At 38.6% G+C, this 26437-nt stretch overlaps 1 protein-coding gene across 1 annotated transcript; it reads left to right on the forward strand.

The window, feature by feature from the left end:
* Positions 1–24603, forward strand: SQLE (squalene epoxidase). Its single transcript, XM_068525861.1, has 11 exons — positions 1–1176; positions 4701–4953; positions 11489–11669; positions 13149–13245; positions 14187–14300; positions 14381–14552; positions 16372–16467; positions 20878–21020; positions 21491–21587; positions 23256–23343; positions 24066–24603. The coding sequence occupies exons 1-11, from the start codon at positions 886–888 to the stop codon at positions 24256–24258; spliced, it is 1725 nt and encodes a 574-aa protein (XP_068381962.1). The 5' UTR covers positions 1–885; the 3' UTR covers positions 24259–24603.
* Positions 24604–26437: the final 1834 nt, after the last annotated feature.

The raw sequence follows: 26437 nt of genomic DNA on the forward strand, positions 1-26437 counted from the left end.
CACGGGGCCTGGCCAGCAACTAGGGCTCCCGGCGGTTACTCTGGTTACTGCCGAAGCGCCGCGCTGGAAGGCCGCCGCCGCCCGCGAGGGATGCTGCTGAGGAGTCGGTCGGGAGCTCCCGCCGCCGCCGCCTCTGCCCTCTAAGGGTAGCGCTGTGGAAACTGCCGTGTAGCGGCTGGAAGGTTCGGGGGCTGGTTCCTCGGGAGCCGCGGTGAGGTGGAGGTCTCGAGGTAGGGGCTGCGCTTCCCTGCCCTAGAGCCGCAGTCTCCAGTCCGAGGCCATCTTTGGTGGGCGAAGGCGGTCTCGGCGAGAGAGGAAGCTCACTCCTCACCGCCGCAACTCTTGCGCTTTCCGACCCGGCTGGGCCATCGCTGTCGGACGAGGCGAAGCCGCATTTTTCCCAGCGCGAGATATTTCTTTGATGTTTCTCCCCCTGTTCCTCTTCTGAAAGGGCACCTGCTGCTGGTGAGAGAGAAGAGCAATTTTACTGCACGACGAGCCAGCAACAAAATTTAAAACATCATCCGGAATAGCCCCCAGGACCCTCCTCGCCTTACAAAAATAAAAGGGGGGGGTGGGAAATACATGGATTGCTTGAAAGGGGAGAGTCTGGTCGGGAGCTGTTGGAGCAGGAAATTTTTAAATACTGTTTTTTAAATCCTGGAGAACGTTCCCCTCTTCTGATACTTTTATACTAACTTTATATGATTTTGTAAATTAGTCCGATTTGAATTGTAATCCTGTGACGGTGTTTACTGGACTTTGGCCGGTCCCCCGTGCTACTTTTGGCAACACATTTTGGGGAGAACATCTAAACACCAAAACCCTACCAGAAAAGATCGGATCTGAACATTGACCCCGTGTCACCGAAGAAGCCTTTAAACCATGTGGACTTTTCTTGGCATTGCCACTTTCACCTATTTTTATAAGAAATGCGGAGACTTCGTCTCTCTGGCCAACAAGGAGCTCTTGCTGTGCGTGCTGGTGTTCCTGTCGCTGGGGCTGGTGCTGTCCTATCGCTGTCGCTACCGGAACGGGGCCCTCCTCGGGCGCCGGCAGAGCGGCTCCCAGTTCGCGGTCTTCTCGGATATTCTCTCAGCCTTGCCTTTCATTGGCTTCTTCTGGGCTAAATCCCCCCCTGGATCAGAAAATAAAGAGCAGCTCGGGTCTAGGAGGGTAGGTTGAATTCAAAGTGGGCAAATGAATGAGTGTCTTATATTAAAATTAGGACTGGGGTTACTCAAATGTAAATATTCTAATTTAAAGGGTGAGAGGCTGCAGGTTAGATACTGTGGTAGGAATTCTCATATAGCTGGGTTTTTTGTTTGTTTGTTTGTTTTAAAAGCTCTTGACTGTTCCTTGGCTAAATCCTTGAGGCTCTTAGGAATGATTGAAAAACCTTTGTTTCATTTAGTGTTGGTGGTGCCAATGCTAAATAAAATTGGTTTGATTATGGATGTTGATTTGATTATGAAAGTTGAAATGTTTGCATCACTAGGACAGAATCACCATCTGTGATGGAAAAAAAATTTTTTTTTAATTTAAATCCTTTGGTAAGGATTATGTTTGAACCTGGGAAGAAAGAAACCTGCTGCAGGTTAAGTCTGCGGCTTATAAGAAGGGACAGCTGCCTGGGGAAAGTCACAGATCAGTCGGAAGAGCTGGCAGAGTAAAATGCTCAGTGTTTTAAAGTCTTGGGCAAAACACCCTGCTCTCCCCACGTCGGCGGAGCCTTCAGTAAATCAAGGTCCTAAATCAAGAGACTAATTAATGTGTGCAGTTCAGCCATGTTCCTAAATCAAAGGTGGGTCTTCAAATACACGTGAAGTTATGATGATCCCTGCAAAGACAGCAGAGGAGGACAATGGTGGGAGATGAGGGGGGAAAGGTTGTCGAGGCCAGAACATTTCTGGTTTGTTGCCCTTGGGTGTTTATACTTTTTCCCAAGAGCACTGGAGGATTCTAAGTGTGGGAGTAATGCTATTTGATTTTTACTTTTTAAGAAGCACATTCCAGTTTCTGTGTGGAGAATGGATTGTAGGAGTATAAGAGTGGAAGCAGGGATGTGGGGTAAGAGACTCCAGCAGTAGGCCAAGTAAGGGACGACAGTGACTTGACGTTAGGGTGTGTGGCCTACAAAATAATTCACTCTTTGAGGGTTCTGGATCCCCATCATTTTCCTGTATCTGCAGTACAGATCAGCACGGTTTGCAGAAGAGGTGGGGGCTTGGTTTAGGAGTTTTGCTTCACCACTGCTGACTGTGAGACCTTTGGCAAATTGCTTAGTTTCTGTAAGGATCCGTTGCCTCTTTTAGGTGGGAACAGCACTAACCTGGCTGGTAGTTAGCGAATTGAATGATTTAATGTTTGCAAAATGCCTGGTTCATAACTGTGATAAATAGTAGCTATTAACATTAGTCTAAAGGTAGTCTCCATCTGTTAGGAACCTTTGGAGTGGTGCTGAATTCAGTGATAGGGTGGGTGTGGGTTGGAGGAATGGGAGGGGAGGGAGAGGGAATCTTTAATCCTCAAATTGACGTCTTTGGTATCTTTGTCTGAGATAATGTCCCTCAAGGTCACTGAGCACTGGTCCAGGTGGCTGGAATGTCGTCATACCGTAGAGAAATTTGGGGGTAGGAAATTGGATTACCAGCAGTCACTGTTGGTTCCACTTTGTGAATACCTCAGGCTTTCTGCTTATTTCCTAAATACCTGGGAGTTGGTAGACTGTAATGAGTACTAAGTTCCCATTAGTGGGAACTACGAATCTACCGACCAGGCTCTGAAAGGCGTAACTTTCTCCAGAGTTCCCCTTCCAGGATTGTGTGTGTGTGTGTTTAACAGGGAAAATTTAGGAAGAAAAACTAATAACAAATGGGTAAGATGACAAAAGGGGCTTTTCTTGCTCTCAGAACAGTAATTTAAATATAGACAGTTGCTCTGGCCGTTAAGAAATACTGAGAGTAAGAGTTGACTCTATTGTGAAAAGATAATTTCTCTAAGAGAAATTAGAAAAAAATAGAATGGACAGGAAGGCCCCAGTCCATTATAGAAGCTGAATGAATATTAGAATCACAGAGAATTAAAATTCTAAAGGATTTTAGGTTTTATCTCCTTCCTTTTTTATTAAAACCCTGTCAAAATGGCATTAAAACCCTGTCAAAATGGCTTTTAGTCTTAATCGATAAGGTCAGAGAACTCAAGGAAGATGGTTCCTTGCAACTCTGTATCTGAAATGTATTCATATTTGTGAATCCACATACCAAGAAAAAGTACTTATTACAGTATTGAATTGGTACTAACTACCCTGGCGGTCCAGTGGTTAAGACTCTGTGCTTCCAATGCAGGGGACGAGGGTTCAATCCCTGGTGCAGGAACTAAGATCACACATGCCACGCAGCACACACGGCTAAAATCAAAACAAAAGAAACAAACAATATTGAGTTATTCATTAAAAAAAAAAAGTAACAGGCACTGTTATGCTCAGTGGGCATAAATCTCTCAAAACAGGCCTTTTTCATCTTCTTATAATCAAAGTTAAGGTTTTTACTGTCAGCCCAATGAGTGATAGGTTTAATGTTTGTCCTTATTCCTAAACTGGAGGGCCACTTGTTTGACTAGGCTCTCTTAAGAGTATCAGGATAGGGGAAAAGGGAGGTAAATTAAATACATTCTTATATGTAAGGACTAAAATTGTGAACAGGTCGAATCCCAAGGGACAGAATGAGTTATTCTCTTGGAATTTTAAGTTAAATATTCTCAATTAATAGATCAATAGCCAGGATTTGACAGTTTTTTGTTATATAAAAGTGATTTTAGATTAAGGTAGATTTTTCAGATGAAAACCCAGAGGGAGAAAATAAAGATGAATAGTTGAAATATCTACAGGGTGCTGAATAATTTGCAACATGAAGTCATATCAGAAATTGTGCATGAGACTTCCCTGGTAGCACAGTGGTTAAGAATCCACCTGCCAATGGGACACGGGTTTGAGCCCTGGCCCGGGAATATCCCACATGCCGCGGAGCAACTAAGCCCGTGCGCCACAACTACTGAGCCTGCGCTCTAGAGCCTGCGAGCCATAACTACTGAGCCCGTGTGCCACAACTACTGAAGCCCGCGTGCCTAGAGCCTGTGCTCCGCAACAAGAGAAACCACCGCAATGAGAAGCCCGCGCACCTCAACAAAGAGTAGCCCCACTCGCCACAGCTAGAGAAAGCCTGCGTGCAGCAATGAAGACCCAACTCAGCCAAAAATAAAATAAAATAAATAAATTAATTAATTAAAAAAAAAGTTGTACATGATTTGCATCTGGTAGATGCTCAGTATATATTTGAAGCATTGAATAATTAATGATAGAATTTTCCCTGTAAGTCTTTGAAGCCCCTTGTAAACATTTTTTATATTTGGCCTATTATGGATTTATAAATATGTGACAGCATTTTCTAAATATGTTTGAATGATGGAATATAATTTAATTTTATTGGGATATTACTATATGTTTTTGTTTAACCAATATTTTGATATCATTGTTTTTTATATATGATCTGGATTTAAAAATGTAACAGTTCATTTGGTTTGATAATGTTTAGGGTATAGTTTTTACCTAAGATGCAAATGTCCAGTGTGTCTATATAGTAGTAGTATGATTTAAAGATAACAAATGTGGCTACATAATTCACTTTTTTTTAAAAAAACAGTGCAAAAAAGGAACCAGTATTTCAGAAACAACCTTAATAGGAGCAACTGCCTCTACGTTGATATCTTCTCAAAATGATCCAGAAATTATCATCGTGGGATCTGGTGTACTCGGCTCTGCTTTGGCGGCAGTGCTTTCCAGAGATGGAAGAAAGGTGACAGTAATTGAGAGAGATTTAAAAGAGCCCGACAGGATACTTGGAGAATTTCTGCAGCCAGGTGGTTATCATGTCCTTAAAGACCTGGGTCTTGAAGGTAGGTTCATAGTGATTTTTAGGAGTTATGTGGCATAAGCAAGCACTCTTTGCTATGACTGGTAAAAAGGTATTCCATTTTATTTTCATGTATAAAAGTTACTCTATTCATTTAGCAACAAATTTGCATGAAAATGAGAGCAAAGGAGAAAATAAACATGAGATATGAAGTAGCCTTAGTGAGATAAATGAAGTGGCTAAAAAATTGTAATGGTCAAAATTGAAGACTGGAAAACCAGAATGAGGGCATGAAATTTAGTGAAAGGTGAAGGGAACTATCATTTGTAGAGTGCATATGGTGTACCTGTTATAGAACCTTTTTTTAAAGCATCATTCATCCATTAACCCAGTGCTTTTTAAATACTACTCATTTAGGAAATACTTACATTTGCTGTATGCTTTGTATGAGGTGCTGTACTGGGTGCCAAGGCTATACTAGTGAACAAGACAGATCAGCTATCTACTCTTGGGAATCAAAGTATAAAATATAGGCCCAGGCTGTGAATTGAGAAAGAGCTTGCTTGGCATGTAGGGTAGGCAGTATGTTGTAGTAATTACCAGCACTGATTCTGGCACTAGATTGCCTGGGTTTGACTACCACCTCAGATACATAAAAAGCTGTGTGATCTTGGCTAAGTTACTTAACCTCCTGTGTATTAGTTTCCTCATCTGTAAAACTGGCACACTTAAAAGAGTCCTTGTCTCATAGTTTAAGAGGATTAATTGAATTCATAAAGACAAAGCATTCAGAACAGTTCCTGGTGTGTAGGAAGCACTATGTAAATGTTTGCTATTTTGTTCAATGAACTGAAAAGGAGACCAGTGTAGCCAGAAAGTATTGGGTAATGGGGAAAGGAGAGTGGCTTGAGATTAAGGTTGGAGAGGTAGGCAGCTGCCAGATCATGCAGGGCTTTGAAGGCAGTGGAGCAGGAATATGACAGGATCCTGTTTACGCCTCTATAAAGGCTTCAGACCTTTGACAGCTACTCACAATGACAAACACATCTTATATCCTGACTCAGTACCTACAAACATACCTAAATCTGACTGCAATTTTACTTTTTAAATACTTGTCATGATTTTACCCAAGTATACAATTCACAGCTCGAAAGTCATTTCACAATTTACCATTGAGTCACATCCTGCGGTTTGTAGAATGCTGTTTTAAAAGAATGTGTGGATATGGTGTGGTGAATAGCCTCCAAGACTGTGGTGGTGGGGTAGCAAGAGTCAACTCAAGGAGTCTAGTGGGAGCTCATTGCTAAGTTCAAATGACAGATGATGGTGTTTGGACTAGTATGGTAGAGAGGATGTAAAGAGAAGTGGACAGATTCATGACCAAATTAAGAGGCAGGAATGGCATGACTTACTAAAGGATTGATGTGAGGTATGAGAGAGGGGGTGTTAAAAAATGATTCCTAGGTTTTGATTTGAACAACTGGTAGATGGCGGTGCTGTTTGCTGATAAGAAGACCTAGAGAGGAACAGGCCCTGGGAGGAAGTTGGGAGACCTGTTGAGATATCCAAGTGGAGATGTTAAGTTGAATATATGAATCTCGAGTGCAGAGGAGTGAGTGATTTGAGCTGGCTGGAGTAGACATTTCAGAGATGTCAGCATATTGGTAATACTTAAAAGCCACAGCAGTGATGGAGACCAGCTAAGGAGAGTGTGCAGGGAGAAAAGAGAAGACAGAATAAACCAAGTCCTGGGAAACTGATGTTTAGAGATTGGGCAAAAGAAGATGAGCTTGCCAGGGAGACTGAGCAGGAGCCGGCAGAATGGCAGAAAAGAGCCAGGAGAGTTTGGTGTCCTTAATCCAAGAGAGGAAAATGTTTCTAGCTGGAGGGAACGGGTACGTATCAGGAAAGGAAAGGAGCCATGTCATGGTTTGCTAATGAAGGGTCAGGTAAGATGACCCTCAGGTAGAGAAAGGGCCATTGGATTTGGCCATTTGGAGGTTGCTTGTGACATTGACGATGTTTCAGTGGAGTTGTGTAGATGAAACCTAGACTGAAGTGAGTGGGAGATTAAAAAATTTGAGACTAGAAAACTACTCTCGAGGAGTTTTTCTCTAACAGAAAACAGAAATGGCAGAGGTGAGATGCAGATGTGAGGATAAAGGAGGGTGGTTTTTTTTTTTTTTAATAAATTTATTTATTTATTTTTGGCTGCATTGGGTCTTTGTTGTGGTGCGTGGGCTTCTTGTTGTGGTGGCTTCTCTTGTTGCAGAGCACAGGCTCTAGGCACATGGGCTTCAGTAGTTGTGGTGCGTGGGCTCAGTATTGTGGCTCTCGGGCTCGAGAGCACAGGCTCAGTAGTTGTGGCGCATGGGTTTAGTTGCTCCGTGGCATGTGGGATCTTCCTGGACCAGGGCACGAACCTGTGTCCCCTGCACTGGCAGGTGGATTCTTAGCCACTGTGCCACCAGGGAAGTCCCCAAAGGAGGGGTATTCTGATACTAGATAGAGCATGTTTGTGTGGTGACAGAGAAGATAAAGTTGAGAGGGAGGTGACTAAAGGGGTTACATTCATTCCTTCATTTAACAAATATTTATTAAGCATTGGCCGTATTGTAAGTACTGTTCTGGGTGCTGAGGCTACAGTAGTGAACAAAACAAAGATTCCAGCCCTCATAGAGCATACGTTCTAGTTGCTAGTGTAGAGGGTGGTGATAAAAGATGAATAAATAAAAATTAGAGTATATGTTATGGTTATAAGGGCTTTAGAGAAGAATCAGAAAAGGGAGATAGGGAGTTGAGGGTGGTGTGTAATTTTTAAATAATGAAGTGGGAGAAGGGAAAGCCTCACTGAGAAGATGACATTTGAGTAAAGGACTGAAGGTGGTGAAGGAGTAGCCCTAGGGCTATCTGGAGGAAAGGACTCTCTCTCCAGGCAGAGAGAGAATCAAGGGGAAAAGCCTGGTGGGAGGAGTGAGCCTGGCCTCTTTGAAGAGCGAGGAAGGAGAATTGTGTTGACTTGAGTGGTGTGAGTTATAGAGAAAAGGTCAGATGGGCAATGGGGGCTGGATTCCATTGTGGCCCACTATATGGATTTGGCTTTTACTCCAAAGGGAAGCCACTGGAGAATATTAAGAAGAGGAGTTATTAGATTTCACATTTTAGAAGTATGATTAGAAATATTATTTTAAAATATTCTTGTTATTGTGTAGACAAAAGAGTAGATCATAAAGTGGCAAATCAGAAGCAGGGAGACCTGTTAGAGGATTATTGCAGAATCAGTGAGAGTTGTTGGCTTGGACCAGGGTCGTAGCCGTAGAGGTGGGGGAAGTGGCCACATTCTGGGAATATACTGATGTTTGGAAGGAAGAGTCAGTAGGACCGGCTGATGGATCAGATGTGAGGGATGAGAGAAAGAGAGGAGTCATGGTATTTAAATGAGACGAGACAACATTGCCCGGAAGAGGTCCAGGACGACCCCTGGGGTCAGTGAGGTCAGCAGGAGCCAAAAAAGAGGACCGAGAAGGAGCAGATGAGGAGGACAAGCAAAAGACTGCAGGGCTCTGGACCCACGTGGAGAGAGTGCATTGTGAAGAAGGGAGGTCCGCCTCTGTCCTTTTAAGTTTCCTAACCATCACCCTCCATGAGAGGGTCACTTGAGGCAGATGTGACAGTATCCTGAGACAGGATTTTGTTACCTTTATCGTTGAACATCAGGCAACTGGAAATGCCCTCAGACTAATGACTGGATATAGAATCATTTAGAAATCTAGCCTCAGGGGATATGTCCAAGGTTGTGGCAACAAACCTCAATGGGTTCTTATAGGTAGTTCATGTAAGGGTGAGGAGAGCCATGCAAGAGGGAGGGGAGCCACTGAGGTATTTTAGCCAGTCCACGCATCATGCATACCTTTAATATCATAGCAAGAGTCCTTTTTAACATTCATTATGCTGTCAGTTCCCCCTCAGGTGTGATGAGCTATGGGTAATAGAAGCCCTTGAAATAGTTACTTTTTGGAGTGTAGACTTTTAATATAATACCGACTGACCCATCCTGGTGTGTGGGTTTTTAATAAGTGAATTGATTGCCCTTTGGCTTAAGCTTAATATCTAGAACTCTTCAAATGAATACATTATAATTTAAATGCTATAACTTTATAATAAGTCTCATTATCCAGTGGGGAACCTCCTCCTCACCTCACTTTCTTTAGGATTATCTTGACTTTTCTTGGCCTTTTTGCTTTTCTATATATAAAATTTAGAATCAGGTCTCAATTCCCATGAAAACAAACCCTGTCAAGATTATGACTGAAATAGCACTAAATGTCTAGCTCAGGTTTAGAAAAATTGTCTTGGACTTCCTATCCATGAATGTGGTATACTGTCCATTCAGTTAGGTCTTGAGTGTATTTAAATAAAATGTCATAAATCTTGTTTGTCTTTTGTTATATTTATTCCTTGATTCTGATATTTATATGTGGACTTCCATAAGCGATACCTATTTTATTATGCACTGTATACTTATTTTGAGGTTCAGACTTCACACCAGGTCATGGTACAAAGTTATGATTGTTTTTCTTATGGATGACTCCACCCATGGCCTATGGTAGATGGCTTACTTCCATGCCATGTCTCAGGGCGTTGAATTGAGTTTTTCTGGTCTCTGTCGTATTGACAAGAAATTTACGTATGGTGCCAAGTTCCAACGTCCATTGCACGTGGGGGCCCCTACCTCCTATCCAGGAGTGGCCCTTATAACTCCAGCCTTTTAGGCTTGTGATTCTGATACCCTTATGCTGTTGCCTTTAAAACTTGCTCACTGGTTTGACTTTTAAGTTGCTTTTCATTTTTAGCATATGCAGTTTTTTTGTTGGTTTTGTTTTTTAGCTTGCCTTTTTATAGAAAGCAATTCTGCATTTTTCAATGTGGAAGAGTTTTCCATGCCAGTTTATCTGATATGTTGATAGTAGTAGTCTAATATTGGAGCTATATGGTTAATAGTTAGTGACAGCTCTAAGTCCCATCACTGTCTTCAAAGTTATTAACTAGTATTTGTGAAGCCTGAATTTCATTAAGGTTCAGGGTGCCATCTTCCTGCCTGCTTAAGAAAGTAAAAGTGCCAAAGTCTGTCATATTCGATTTCATCAATAAAGTAGAAAGAAAGATTTTTCAAGAAATCTTAAATTAGACCTTATTTATATACTTGACTTAGGATAATTTACCTGAGGAAAAATTTTACTGTGCTACTATATGCTTTTCACATCGTCTATATACTTTTCACATTGTCTGTTGTGTTCTAAATTGGACTGTTTTAGCATTTAAAGTTCTTCCATAATATAATTATGGCTTAAGAAAAACAAGCTATCTCAGTAGCTGACAAAACAAAAGTAGAAATACTAGATGGGCTTTAAACATTTAGGTCAGTAAAGACTGGCAAAGAGATCCAAAGTGAATACACTGCTAATTGGCAGCTTTTAGGATATATGTGTACTTTTCTCTGAATGAATTTTAACTGGAATAATTTAGAAACCATACCAAAAAACTAACTTACTTTGGTCCTAGGTCAGATGTGTGACAAGTATTCATCCAGCTTGTCCCTGACTGGACTTTAAGTGTGACTAAAAAGCATATCAGAAACTATTTATTTTGATCTTAGCATAGATATGTGATAAAAATTGTTTATTATGAAGTTTTCCTATCATCAGAAATGAAGTTATTTTAATGTACTTAATCCCTAATATATTTTAATGTATTTAAATATATATTATGTGACTAATATACATGCTAAAGTCCACTTTTTCACAGAAACGTATTTCCAATACTGTTAACCATTCTTTATCATAATTTTAAGCCTGTACATAGTAATTTCTCGGTTCATACTTAATAATATACTTTACCTAACTTAGATTCATATTTAGGTTATTTACAGTTATTCTTATTAGAGGTAACACTGTAGTGAACCTGTTTTTGTATACACCTTTAATAATTATTAAAAATATGAATTATATCTTTAGGATGAATATCTTAGATGGATTACAAGACTAAAATTAGGATGCTAACTTCTTCGTGGTTCTTGATAATTATTGCTGTACTTATTTTCTAAAATGTTATTACTTTATAATATGACCAGTAATATATAAATTTATCCATTTTATCTTTATCTCACTAGCAATTTTGAGAGATTTGGTGTCTTATTGTTTCAGTTTTATTTCATTGATTTTTTTAAATCAAGTTTTGAACATTTTTCCTGATACGTTCAATGTTTCTGTACTACTTAGTGTGAATCATCTATACACTTTTGCCCATTATTGTTAGGGTCTTAATATTTTTCCTATGAATTTTAATGAGTAAATTTTATATGTAAATATTTACCTTTTGTGATATTACGAATTTGCTAAGCCTTGTCTTCCAGAAACATTAAGATTTCTGAAATAGTTATATTCATGTCCAGTTCTCCAAATGGTATCATAGCTTTATGAACACAGAAACTCATTTTCAGTGGTCCATGTCCTCTTGGTGCCTGGTGTAACTCTGGGCATATTACAAAATTGATTTTTTCGACCTGAATTGTTTTGCAGATGCAGTGGAAGGTATTGATGCCCAGGTTGTAAATGGCTACATAATTCATGATCAGGAGAGCAAATCAGAGGTTCAGATTCCTTTCCCTCTGTCAGAAAACAGTCATGTGCAGAGTGGAAGAGCTTTCCATCATGGAAGGTTCATCATGAGTCTCCGGAAAGCAGCTATGGCAGAGCCCAAGTAAGACTACAGCTTCAAATACATGATGTTAAAGAAACACATTTAAACTTGGCCTTCGTACAAATACTATTTTATACATTTTCATAAGTGTTTGGGTATGGGTTAGAACATAGCTATTATATTAAAATAAACCATAAGTTAGAAGAATGTTAGCACTTCAATGCCTTTGTTAAGAATATCATATAGATAACTTTCCTTTGAATGACATAGAACTATTGAGAATTTTCCTTTGACTAAATATATGTGATCTTTTATGTGGTTGGAATTTAGAGGGTATGGTTGTTGTAATTAAGGTTTAAGTTCATATGTGCCCATTTGGGAGTTGGGGTTTGTGGTTATGGTACTTTTTATTAAAAGTCAGGTTAGAGAACTTCAAGAGAAGATCCCTGTTCCATTCATATTAAGGACCTAGACTGACAAAACTGGCTGCTTCTCTCTCTCTTTTTATTGAGTTATAGTTGATGTACAATATTATGTAAGTTACAGGTGTATAGTATAATGATTCACAATTTTTAAAGGGCTTCTCCTCGTAATTATTAACTTATATTTGTCTCTAGCCCTATGCATTATAATTGAGGTTTAAGTTTTAAACATGAGAACCCTCATGTCATTGGCAAAGGCTTAAGTGTTGACAAAGCAAGTGAAGTGAGTGGATTATTCTTAGAACTGAATGAATTTGATATCTATGGAAGTAGAATATGTTCATTGTAGAAAAATGGAAAAATACTCAAAAATATAAAGAAGATTGTAAAAATTATCCATGATCCTTCTAACTAGAAGTAACTACTCTGAATAATTTGGTAGATAAATTCCAATTCCGTGTATGAATTTGTGTGGGTATGTAAAATTTTTCTGCATGTATTTTATTTTTTAATGAATGAGACAAAACCTGTTACTTTTTAAAATGCTTTTAAAAATATCATTACATTAGTAATATGTATTCCATTTTAAGAAATTAGAAAATTAAGGGCTTCCCTGGTGGCACAGTGGTTAAGAATCCGCCTGCCAATGCAGGGGACACGGATTCAAGCCCTGGTCTGGGAAGATCCCACATGCCACGGAGCAACTAAGCCCGTGCGCCACAGCTACTGAGCCTGCGTACCACAACTACTGAAGCCCGCACGCCTAGAGCCCGTGCTCAGCAACGAGAAGCCACCGCAGTGAGAAGCCCACGCACCGCAACCAAGAGTAGCCCCCGCTCGCCGCAACTACAGAAAGCCCATGCACAGCAACGAAGACCCAACACAGCCAAAATTAAAATAAATTAAACAAAAAAAAGAAAGAAATTAGAAAATTAAAACCACACCAGTTCTAAAATCCATTAATGATCTCCTTGCTTTTTGTCATTCCAGACCTTTTTCTATGTACATGTGTGTCCATATTACATGGGTAAACTGGAGATAAAGAAAAGGGAATTTTTCATTCCTTATTTAAATTGTTCAGTTGTGCTACCAGAGAATTTGTTTATTTATCTTTTAGCACAAAGTTTATTGAGGGCACTGTGCTGCAGTTACTAGAAGAAGATGATGCTGTGATGGGAGTTCAGTACCGGGATAAGGAGACTGGAGACATCAAGGTGAGATATATCAAATATTAGCTCTTCCTAAGAGATTTTTATTTTCTTTTTCTCCTACTCCTTTAAAAAAGTAGGCTCACCAATTTATTATTCATCAAAGGGACCGAGATCTCTCTAAGCCCTCTGCACCAAATTGAACACATTGTTCTGTAGAGCACTTCAGAATGCTGTTCAAATAACTTCAGAAACAAACACCATGATTTTAACTGTATTAGAAACTGAAATGAGAAATGTACCCTAGGAGAGAAGCAGAGGGGAACTGGAAGATGCAAAAAGGAAGGATTCAGCATAAAATAAATAATTAGAATAAAATAAACTATTGTTTAAGTAAGAAAGGCAAAAAGTAAGAGAATGTCTGGGGAAATAGCAGAATAAAATAGTTTGCTCCTGTTGGTTTAGTAAAGAAGAGAAAGTCAAAGGCTTATCTGTTGATTCTTCCCGGCTGCTCCATAGGGTAACCACGTCCTAGGAATTATACTCTAATGGGGGCAATTACAAGATAATATAAATACATACATCCACGTGTACAAAAATTCTTCTAAGCCCTAGCCACTAACTGAAAGCACTATGTGAAGGTAGAAAATTCTAGAATAAAAGAATGTGGTTCGTCCTTGGAATTTGTAATGAGATTCAGTCCTCTATGGGCTGTGCTTGCTTTGTAGCAGTTTCCCCCAGTGTCCATGAAAGTAGCTTAATCCCAGATGGTTTGGATTGTAGGGCTTTGGAGGAAGGTGATCCTCAGGGACTCAAGGGGAAAGGTCTCTAAAGATTGGTTGTGCATTACCTTCAGCCCATGTAACAGCTCCTTCAATAGCATTATCTTCAAATACTCTGTAATGCCCCATAATGTATTTAAATTTGTTCATGTACCTTTTAAAAGAATGTCCTTTTCACTGTGTATTTCTAACCATTTAGCTGAGTATTCTTTGTTTTTGTTGTAGGAACTCCATGCTCCATTGACCGTTGTTGCAGATGGACTTTTTTCCAAGTTCAGGAAAAACCTGATTGCCAATAAAGTTTCCGTTTCTTCACATTTTGTTGGCTTCCTTATGAAGGTACCATAGGAATGCAATTGTAGGAAATAAAAGCAACTTGAAACTTGAAAATTATTAAAATATTTTATTTATTTTTCTAGAATGCACCACAGTTTAAAGCAAATCATGCTGAACTTATTTTAGCTAATCCGAGTCCAGTTCTCATCTACCAGATTTCACCTAATGAAACTCGAGTACTTGTTGACATCCGAGGAGAAATGCCAAGGAATTTAAGAGAATACATGACTGAAAACATTTACCCACAATTACCTGGTAAGAAATAGTATTTCACTGCTATTGTAATCTACTGTCTGCAAGCAAGTCTCACAAAAGGCCCTTCATTTCCAGTTCTCACTGAAGCTTTGTCTAAATTAGGCCAAAGATAAGGATGGCAGGTGAAAAATTCATCCAGTCAGTCAGCTACACTGGAGCTGAATGAACTATTTAAACTAGCACATAAAAAAAATCTCCAAGTAAAAAAAAAAGTTTCAATGTATTTTTTCTTAGTAATAATTATAGTTTTCTGAATAATCATTAATAGTGGCATATATGGTATTTTTTAAGGTAATCTGGATAGCAGTCTAGGTATGTGAATTCTTGAAATAGCTCTTATACTTAATTACTTCTTGTGCTTGGTTTTTGTAGAAATGACAGCTACCATATATTGAATGTCTACCATGTAAGAGGTGTTTTACTAACATAATTGAATGTCTACACTACTACCCTATGAGGCAGTCATTATCATGATCCCCATTTTACAGATGAGGAAACTAAGATTCAGAGAGGTTACTTAGCTTCTCCAAATATAAACCTTTAGTAAGTGGCAGAGCCAAGGTCGAAAGCAGGTCTGTCTGCCTCATACATCTCTGCCCTCAGAACATGAGGGCTATAGGGGTCTTTCAGACATCTTTGTAAAACACTCATTAAAATTATTATTTTTTGAGAATAGGAAGATGTAAGAAAGAAATATAAACAAATTATTAAAAATATTGATAAAATTGAAGGGAAACCCTGCTTGCCAGTTATGATATGATTATAGTAATAGCACATTATCCTTGGTATGAGTACGTTTTGTTTTAATATTGTTTTTTAAGTTATTTTTTAAATTAAGCAAAGTTATTTTTTAAAATAAGTGGAAAGCACTCTATTTAATAATTAACAGAATATTAACAGAAATTAAGGTATACATGGACCAATTTAGATTTTTAACAATGACATTTTCAGCACTTCAATACATTTTCACTCAGTTAAGCCATTTTTGAAGCTTTCAGATGGAAAGAATGAGTTATGCATATTTAGGAAAAGGATAGTTCATAATGTGATATTTTTAGCATTCTTTTTTTATGTAGATTTTTTTTTCCCCAATCCGAAACTTAGTTGCAGCAGACTGCCCTGTGTAGTTTTATGCTCATATTAGTTAAGTTATGGAAATTCTACTCATTGTAGGAAGGAATAGTTTCAGCATAGGCATTCTGCTCCTATATTCCCAGATTACGAATTGTGTGAAAAGAAAGTTTATTTTCTATACAAGTAGAAGCACAAAACTTTAAAACTGGGAAGTATCTCAGAGATAAGCTAATCCAGCTGTTTCATTTCTAGATGAAGAAACTAAAGCTCAGAAAGGTAGTGCTCTATACATCTTACCCTTTTTCTACTGTACATACCTCCTGCTGTTTGTGAATTGGTGGTATATTTCATCTGATCTTATAGAATATGGTGGTGACAATAAATTAGGTGTTAAATATATGATACCTAGCATTTAACATTTGGAAGAGAGGTGGGTGGTTTTTCTCCCTGTCTCATCTCATCTGGATTTGCTTCATTTTTCCTCAAGTTTTCTGGTTCACCCAGCTCTATGTTTATCTATTTACATTAATTTTCTCTTAGATTCCTTAGTAATTCCTTAGCTTGAATAACTAGGTGCTTAATGAACGATTTTATTAATAATTAGTTCTTGAATTTTTGCAAGGGATATATGTAACAACCATAACAGATGTGTAGTAGGTATTTGTTTATTCTTGATAAGAAAATGTGATAACTTGAAATTGGAATGTTATAAACCATTTATTTGGTGGGGTGGGCTTTACTGCAGATCACCTGAAAGAACCATTCCTAGAAGCCACTCAGAATTCTCGTTTGAGGTCGATGCCAGCAAGCTTCCTCCCTTCTTCACCAGTAAACAAACAAGGTATTATTTTATTGGACTGATTTTATAAAAGATATTCCAAATATTCAAATTCATTACTCCAAATGACATGTATGTGGTACAGTTTGTAACATGTGGTACGGAAACTTGATTACTGTGGAGTAATGCATTAGTAATACCAAAATTAGTTTTATATCTATTATTTAATATTGAGTACATATAGGTCACTGTTCTAGTTATTGGAGATACAACAGTTAATTAAATACAGTCCTTAATCTAGATAAGGCAGTTTTCTAGTGAGAGATATAGACAGATAATTTCAGAACACTGCTGATAAATGCCGTAATGAAAGCCCACTCATGGTATCCCCGATTCACTGCGAAGGGGTGGGGTGTACAAGGCAGGGAGGGGAGCCTGTGAACTGGGAAGGGTGATTAGGGAAGACATTGCTCTGGAAACAGAGCTGGACTTGGGGCACGGAGGGTGAGTGGGAGCTCATCAGGTGGACAGTGAGATGAGGGGCTTTTTTTTTTTTTTGGCTGCGTTGGGTCTTCATTGCTGCCCGTGGGCTTTCGCTAGTTGTGGCGACTGGGAGCTACTCTTTGTTGCGGTGCACGGGCTTCTCACCGCGGTGGCTTCTCTTGTTGTGGAGCACGGGCTCTAGGTGCACGGGCTTCAGTAGTTGCAGCACGTGGGCTCAGTAGTTGCGGCACGTGGGCCCTAGAGCATGCAGGCTTCAGTAGTTGCGGTGCACAGGCTCAGTAGTTGTGGCACACGGGCTTAGTTGCTCCGCGGCATGTGGGATCTTCCCGGACCAGGGATTGAACCCACGTCCCCTGCACTGGCAGGTGGATTCTTAACCATTGTGCCACCAGGGAGGTCCCGAGAGATGAGGGACTTCTAAGTAGGCAAAAGCTAGGATGGCCGAGAAATGGTGGCACTTAAGTGAACTCAAGTAGCTTCCTATGGCTGGAGCATAGGATAGGTGTCAGAGTGGTAGAAAGGTAAGATATTTATTTAAAGTTTAGTTTTAATCCTATAGACGATGGAAAGTCATTGAAAAGTTCTTTTTTATAATAGCTTTATTGAGATATAATTCACAAATCATATAGTTCACCCATTTAAAGTGTACAGTTCACTAGTTTTTAGTGTATTCATAGGTCTATGCAACCATCACCACAATTAGTTTTAGAACATTTTTATCACACCAGAAAGAAACCCTGTACCCATTAGCAGTCACTCCTCATTTCCTCCCAGTCCCCAGGCAACCATTAATTTACCTTCTGTCTCTATAGGTTTGCCTCTTCTGGATATTTCCTATAAATGGAATCATACAATGTGATCCTTTGTAACTGGCTTCTTTGAGGTTCATCCATTTTGTAACATGTATCAGTCCTTCATTTGCTTTTATGGCCAAATAATATTCCATGTATGGATATGTCAGTACTACATTTTGACTATCCATTCATCAATTGATGGACATTTGGGTTGTTTCTACTTTTGGTTCATACCTGTGTATGAGTTGTTGTGTGGACATTTATTTTCATTTTTTCTTGGGTATATACCTAGGAATTGAATTGCTGGGTCTTATGGTAACTCTGTTTAACGCTTTGAGCAACCGCCAAACTGTTTTCCGAAGTGGCTGACCCATCTTACATTTCCATTAACAATGTATGAGGGTTCCGATTTCTCCACATCCTTGACATGTTATTATCTGTCTTTTTGCTCATAGCATCCTAGTAGATGTGAAGGGATATCTCACTGTGATTTTGATTTGTATTTCTCTGATGGATAATGATGTTGAACATATTTTCATGTGCTTATTAGCCATTTGTGTATCTTCTTTGGAGAAATGTCTGTTCAGACTTTGTACATTTTTTAAGTGGGTAAATTAAAAAAAAATTTATTAAGTTCTAAGAATTCTTTATTCTAGATATAAATCCCTTATTAGATATATGATTTGCAACGTTTTTCTCTCACTCCATGGATTGTCATTTTGGTTTCCTTGATGGTGTTCTTTGAAGTTTTTAATTTTCATGAAGTCCAGTTTATCTGGTTTTTTCTTGTGTCACTTTTTTTTTTTTTAATTTTTATTATTTATTTATTTAATTTTTTAGCTGTGTTGGGTCTTCGTTTCTGTGCGAGGGCTTTCTCTAGTTGTGGCAAGCGGGGGCCACTCTTCATTGCGGTGCGCGGGCCTCTCACTATTGCGGCCTCTCTTGTTGCAGAGCACAGGCTCCAGATGTGCAGGCTCAGTAGTTGTGGCTCACGGGCCCAGTTGCTCCGTGGCATGTGGGATCTTCCCAGACTGGGGCTCGAACCCGTGTCCCCTGCATTGGCAGGCAGATTCTCAACCACTGCGCCACCAGGGAAGCCCCTCTTGTGTCACTTTTGATGTCATATGTAAAGTCTTTGCTCAACCCAAAGTCATGAAGATTTACTCCTATATTTTCTTCTAAGAGTTTTATAGCTTTAGCTTTTACATGTAGGTGTTTTGATTCATTTGAGTTAAATTTTATGTATGGTATGAGGAAGGGGTTCAGCTTCTTTTGTATGTGGATATCCAGTTGCACCAGCCCCACATGATGAAAAGACTATTCCTCATTGAACTGCCTTGGCAGTCTTGTCAAAATTTGACTGTAAATGTAAGAGTTTATTTCTTTCAACAGTATTTTGTAGTTTTCAGAGGGTAAGTTTCACATTTCTTTTGTTAACTTTATTCCTAAGTATTTTACTCCTTTTCATGCTATTGTAAGTGGACTTATTTTCATTTTAAGATTCTTCATTGCTAGTGTATAGAAAAAAATTGACGTTTGCATATTTAACTTGTATCTTGAAACCTTGCTGAACTCATTTATTAGTTCTAATAGTTCACTGAAAAGTTTTAAACAAGGTAGTGGCATGATTAGAGTTTTGTTTCAAAGATATTACTCTGATATGTTGTGGAAGGTGGTTTGGAGGAAAGTTCAGACTAAAGCCTATAGTAAGGCTATTTAATTATTCCATGTAAATGATGATGAAAGGCCTGAACTAAGGTGTGGCAATAAAAATGGAAGGTAAAGAATGGATTTGGGTAACATCTAAGGTGAAGAATGCATGAAACTCAGTGATTAACGGTAGTAAGAAAGAGTGAGGTCTCTTGATGGGTCCCAGGTTTCAGGCTTAGATAATTTTGCCACCTATTTGCTGACATTGGAAATACAGGGAAAAGTGTGTAAGTTTAGGGAAGTGTGGAGAGATGATGAGTTCACTTTTGGACATAGTGTGAAGGGCTGGGAGGTCATTTGAGTGGCCGGGTGGAGCCCCATTGAAAACAGGAGTGTGGAGCCCTGAGGAGAGGTGTGAACGGGAGCTGTCGCTATACTGTGGTTCCTGAACATAAACAGCTATCGTTTGCTATGGAAAAACATGCATCATAAACTACCAATCATATGAACAAACTATACTGCAAAGCAGAATGAAAGCTAGTGCCAAATCGATATAAACAGCATGCTGTGGGAACATATCCTAGTTGGTGGGATTGGGAATGTTCCATGGAGAAAGAGGAATAAAAGCTGGTTATAGTTTGTGGTTTTTAGTGAAGGTATTAGACTAATACATAAAAAACTTGGATTAATATTTAGAATATACCTTTTCATAAATATATGTGTATTCTATAATTAGTTATAAATGTAGTATATTGTGACATTACAGAAAAAAATTATCCATAATTCTGCCACCTCGCCACTATTATTATGGTTGGCTATTGCTCTCAGAGACAAAATTAAATAAATGCTTTGTTTAACTGTCCCTCTAAGTCATAGGTCATTTGCCAGGCTGACAACTGATGGGAACCTTAGTCAGGAGCTTGGTCAGGAGGTGTATCTCGAGTCAAAGTGCGGAGCTTTCTGCTTCTGTAGTTTTGTTTTAAGGGGGCCTAATTTTCAGCTAAGATTCAATCAAGGCTTATTCTCTTAAATTAACTTCTGATGGTTTTGGAATATCTGCCTATCCCCTTAGAACCATACAGACATCTCTCTATAACATGCTGGCAGCAAATATTACTGTGAAACGTCAACGACCTCTCGATTTTTTTCCCTCGTGGAAAGCTTGCTTTTTATGCATGGATGCCTGTACCTTCTGTTTTTTCATGGAAGAGGCCTTATAAATATTTTGACATTGTTTGACTTAATCTTAGGGTCACATGTGAGCTTCTTGAGGGCAGGGACCATGTTCTTGTTCTCACTGTATCCCCAGGGTCTGGCACATATTAGTTACCCAGTAAATATTAATTGAATCAACTCTTGAATTTTTGCCTGAATAAATTTTAGTCATGATTTAGTCCCTTGTATTTTCACATTCTCATTTACTAGCTCACATTCAAAATGTTTATAAATTAACAGAGTAGTCTTTTTGTTTGTCTTAAAGGATGCTCCAGGATGATGCCATCATCTACTTTCTCTCTTTTTATAGGTGTTCTTCTTTTGGGAGATGCATATAACATGAGGCATCCTCTTACTGGAGGAGGAATGACTGTTGTTTTTAATGATATAAAACTATGGAGAAAATTGCTAAAGGGTATCCCTGACCTTTATGATGATGCAGCTGTTTTCCAGGTAAGATATTATCCTTTGACAAAAATGTCACAAAACAGATTTCTTTCTGGGGCCTAAGAGGAATGGGGCTTTGAAGGGGAGGTCTGTACCTAGGAGCCTGGTCCTTAGTAGTGATTCTTAAGCAGTCTTGTTCAGGATTAAGAACTTGACTTGTCACCTATGAATCTTTTAGAATTTCTGTACTTGGATATTATATAACATTGGATTACATGGGCCACTTAGCTTCAGAGATGTAACTCATTGCTCTGGAGATGTTTTTTTTTGGTGGGTGTGTAAATGTTGAACAAGGCATAATTACTTGTACAATAGTCCTCAGGATACCTATCAGTTTAGGGGATTATAAACATTAGTCTGTGCTCTTTCTTTCTCTTTCCCTCTACCCCCTTCCCCTTCCTTCCTTCTTCCCTCCCTCCCTCCCTCCCTTCCTTCCTTCCCTTTACCATATAATAAGTGATCTTTTTTCTTTTTAGGCCAAAAAATCATTCTATTGGACAAGAAAAACGTCTCATTCCTTTGTTGTGAATATCCTTGCTCAGGCTCTTTATGAATTATTTTCTGCCACAGATGGTAAGTGCAGATATTTTTAAAAGAATATTGCTGCAGTGCAGATTTTTAGCACAGGAAGGGAACTTAATTACAAAAAAGTTAGTGATTAGGCCAGAAATAGAAATGTTTCCTGACTTTGCTAACTTCCAAGTTGGTAGTCCTTTTTAACTCAACCCTTGAGCAAGACTTTTTCTAATCATCATGTATCCATCACTTTGTGTGGAAGGCTGTTGCTTCCGTAGACAGCCTTAATAGCAATACCTCAATAATGTGTCGTCATTCACCCCTCTGGTCCAAATCAGATGCATAAGATTGTGATGCAAATCTTATGTAAATGCATGAGACTGTGATGGAAGATCTTTCTGGCCATGAATTAAAAGGCAATATAGTTGTTAATCTTTTTCTTCCCGAACACTAGTTTCAATTTCTTTTCAAAGTCGTATTTTGTAAAATGAATATGCGCTTCATATCAAGCCTATAGATTTTGTCTCCTGTTAAAGTGCACAAGCAGAAATGTTCCCACACTTTTGTTTTTGTTTCCATATGAGGTGATGGTCAATCTATACATTAAGGAAAACATGACTTAGCAGAAACAGTGGCAGAAATGGAGGAAAAGGCATCTGTGCCACCTCCCAACCATGGCCGTGTACAAATCAGTGAGCGGTAGGTTAGTAAAACTAGACCTTTAGGTTTTCAAGAATAAATATAACTTGAATCTCATCACCTCAGGTGTTTACAACAAAGCTACTTCTATGACCTGGCTGAGACCCTAGTGATCCATACTTTGGTGATCTGATTACAAAGGATGATACAGTACAAATACTTCCTGCAGCGTCTCTAGCCATCATTCTTGCTAAGAGCAAAGACAACTTATTGTGATTTGCCAAGCAAACCTCTCTTGCTAGTTGAGCATGGAAGTTACAATGGCTGGTTGGGCAAGAAAAGAACTAAATTTGGATGTTTCTAAGCTCTTCTTTCTAAGCTTTTCTAAGCTCTTGAGTTTCTTACATGATGAGTTTGAATCTGCCGACAGAACAACATTAAAAAAGTTACGGAATAGTGGAGGAGGAATGAGCTTTATTGGAGTAAAAGGTTACCTGTCGTATCCTTTTTCATCTTTTGTAAAGAACAATCTAGGCATACTTGAGAAGAACATTGGTTCTGTACTGTTAAAAAGGTTATTGATTGATTATATTATGTTGTGAGGGTTTAATGAATTATTTCGAAAAGTATAAAAAATGTACACATATAAGGCATTATTATTTACTCTTCACAGCTGTTCTTTTTACTTGATAATTTACTGCTCAGAGATACGGATCAGGAATCTTAAGAGACTGGGGATCTGGTTTCTAGAACTGTGTTTTTATAAGAAAAGTTTACAAAGTAGTTTGCATCATTTAATGAATTCACAACACAGTCAAGGAAATAGCTTTTAAATAACTCTAAGACCTACAGGTTTAGTAATTATTTACTAGCAGAAAAAGTTTATTCACACTTAAATTACTATGTGTAATGTTACTTATGAAATTTAAAGGAAGTCTTGGGTTGCTGAAATGCAACTAGATTTTTTAGAAATTATCTGTAAGGTGTAATAAATGTTACACATTCATTTTTTTCTGACATTTCATTAATACCCAACATAAATGTGTGGATAATTTGATCGGGAGTAATTTTTAACTTTTATTTTAGATTCCCTACATCAACTAAGAAAAGCGTGTTTTCTTTATTTCAAACTTGGTGGAGAATGTGTTGCTGGTCCAGTTGGGCTGCTTTCTGTGTAAGTTGTTTCAATGACACAGAGGAAACGGATGTTCCAGGTTTTCTTAGGACAGTTGGGTTTATGAATGACTGCAAGTCTCTCTCCCTTATGCCTTTTGCCATTTTATCATTCAGTAGTATCCCAAACAAAACGCAGCCCAGAGAAATGAAAAAAGGCAATATTTAGTGCTGCATTTTTGTTCTAGGAAACAGGGTTGATTCTATGGGAACCATGATTAATAGAAGTTTATATTTAGAATTTAATTTTGTTGGGACTCATGAAACTCAGTAACAGTTCTGATGGTGCAGACATATGTAGAATTATTCTTGGAAAGTCTGCAAAATGAAATTCTTTAAGATTTTTCTCCCTCATCTGCTATCTTAATGTCAACACTGTTATCTTTTGAAAAATCTAGACTCAACAAGCCAGGCCATCCAGCTATTTCAGACTGAGATCTCAAGATTAGTGAAAGAAAACAGCTCAAAACATACAATTTAATAAACTAGGAGGAGTTACTGGCTTCTCTGACAGGGGTGAAGTCTAAGTAGTTTCTTGTAAGAAAAAAAAAATTTTAATTTGTCCCTTAGCTGGCAGATACAAGCTTGTCAAGTCTCCTAAAATATAGAGTGTGTGTTTACCTTTACAGATGATATATAATTGGAACCTCTTTACGAGTCAACTTTCATTTCCAGGTCTTACTAATATATATGTATATATACTTTTTATCTTTCCTATTACAGATTGTCTCCTAATCCTCTGGTTTTAATCGGACACTTCTTTGCCGTTGCAGCCTATGCCACATATTTTTGCTTTAAATCAGAACCTTGGATTACAAAACCCCGAGCCATTTTCAGTAGCGGTGCTGTATTGTACAGAGCATGTTCTGTAATATTTCCTCTAATTTACTCAGAAATGAAGTACTTGGTTCATTAAGCTTAAAGGGGAACCATCTGTGAATGAATACTGGGAATTTGCCAAGTCTGAAGAGACTTGGAAGAGATGTACATAGCACAGTACTATACCGCTTCTAAAGTGGGGAACTCTTGGACCAAGATTGGGATTAATTTGTTTTTGAAGTTATTTGTACATAAACATGTAAATATATACTTTAATTTGCAATTTCAAATGAAGGGTAAAATAAGATAGATATGTAAAAGAAATGATTGTTACCATAAATTAGTGCTAACACTGAGGAACTGCAGTTTGTCTTTTGAATTCAGTATTTGGGATGAGTTATTATGGGACATGCAAATAAAATGAAGAACGAACTCTCATGTCTTTTTGTCTCGTGCTGTGGACTTCTTTACGTAACTTCATGAAAAAGAAACCAAAGTGGGATGGAAAATGCGGAGGGAAACCTATTCTGTTAAATAACTCCTGACGTTGGGGAAGTTGCCTTAATATCTCTGGACCTTATTTTCCTCATCTATCCACCTGTCTTTCCTCACTTATCCAATTGGATAAGGTTCTCTTCTGAGTTCTTGGAAAATATCACATTTATATGGAAAGGCAATCGAGGGCTTTATATAAATTCCACTGTGTAACATTAATAAGCCAGGCTAGGCTTATTTCAAGAAACAGTGAATGAACAAATAAGCACTTGCAATATCTGGCATAATGCCTTAAAATCAGTTAGACTTTACTGAGTTTACAGTACATTTGAAGAGATTACGGACATTCAGAAGGGTATCATGAGACTTAAGTAAATCCCCAAATATCACTAAAGTAAATTGCTTCCATTAAAAGAGCAGTAAAGTACGACCGGGAATTTTAAGTAACTATTTCAGATTCTAATGATCAGGGCTAAAATTTTATTTATAAAATAAAGCTTTTATAATTAACATTTCTCTTGTTCAACTTTTAAGTTGAAATTTTTTCAGTTGAGGAAATTTTTCACTAGCCAGATCACTTTGCCTTGTTTTAGCACAGTGTATGTGGACTCATTTGCTTGGTTTTGTGAAATTCCCCTCTGATAAATGGTACACTTCAATTGTCTGGTTAAAAATACACTTTCTTAGATCTGGCCTTTTTATTAGCAGCTGGCTTTCTTTGCGGGGGACATTTTCACAGAGAACTAAAGCTCTCACTTGATGCACTTACTGCAGTGCATCTGATTACAAATGAGAAACAGCAAGATAGTTTTGAGAAGTGGACGTACGATGGCCACAGACTTACCGGCTGAGTTCATGTGTCAGCTTCGGTGGGTGAGACTCCCAAACTCCTTACATGCCAGGCAACTTTCAGTTCACTTTTAAAATTCCTCCCTGGGTTTCCACCAAGCTGGGCTGATAAGCCTTCTGCTTCCCTCTGCTGACTAGATGCTTCTAAAAATCCTTTCTACAATGATGGTGAAATGAAGCATATAAAGTCATTTTTTTTCTCCTCCAGTATCTTAGGATTTGAGACCTTCTGACAAAAGAAATAACTTATCATAAAATCAGAAAACTGAAGGGAACCAGAGAAATCATTAGCCCTGATTTTATAGATGATGCCAATAGGCTGCCTTGGGACAAAGTTTAACTAGTGGCAGAATCAAGACTCAAGCTTTGCCTCCTGACTACAAATTAATGCTGCTTTTCTTACTACTTGCTAACTGACTGTCAAGCACATTTCAGATACTGCGTGTTTTGTTTGTTTCGCTTGTTCCTCTCCTCTCCAGAGGACATAGCTATACGGTCAGAGTTAAAACACCTTTCTTACTCTTATCCAAATTGCCACAAGAGGATGGCAGCCCCTCTTTCAGGGTAATTTTCATTCAGAAGTGATTTAGGATTTTGAAGGAGTTAAAAGCTATATGGCTAAGCTGTTAAAAAAAAAAAAGGGGGTGGGGACTTGGGGTGGGGCTCAGTGCTTGCTGAGGAAGGAGCAGCTGAAGTTGGGGAGTCCTACAGAAGGGCTGCAGGGAACCCCCAAGGTATCTGGATTGGAAGAGGACATTGAGCCTCAGACATTAACAAACTTCCATGGTATGTGGTCCACGGATTGCATGGTTTCTGCATCTGCTACTAGTGTGTCTGTCAGCATGTGCCTGCCAGCCTGTCGTGGACGTCACCATGGACACAACACTGGACCTACCAGGCTCCTCTCTTACCTTCCAGACAAGGTTTTTGCA

This window comes from Eschrichtius robustus, chromosome 17 (assembly GCF_028021215.1).
Source record: "Eschrichtius robustus isolate mEscRob2 chromosome 17, mEscRob2.pri, whole genome shotgun sequence".
Taxonomy (NCBI): Eukaryota; Metazoa; Chordata; class Mammalia; order Artiodactyla; family Eschrichtiidae; genus Eschrichtius; species Eschrichtius robustus.

Excerpts from the sequence above, each read along its gene's own strand:
- SQLE (XM_068525861.1), top strand. The coding sequence starts at position 886 with ATGTGGACTTTTCTTGGCATTGCCACTTTCACCTATTTTTATAAGAAA. Across the intron at positions 21,021-21,490 it reads ATGATGCAGCTGTTTTCCAG|GCCAAAAAATCATTCTATTG; the intron begins GTAAGATATTAT and ends TTTTCTTTTTAG. Across the intron at positions 23,344-24,065 it reads CCAGTTGGGCTGCTTTCTGT|ATTGTCTCCTAATCCTCTGG; the intron begins GTAAGTTGTTTC and ends TTCCTATTACAG.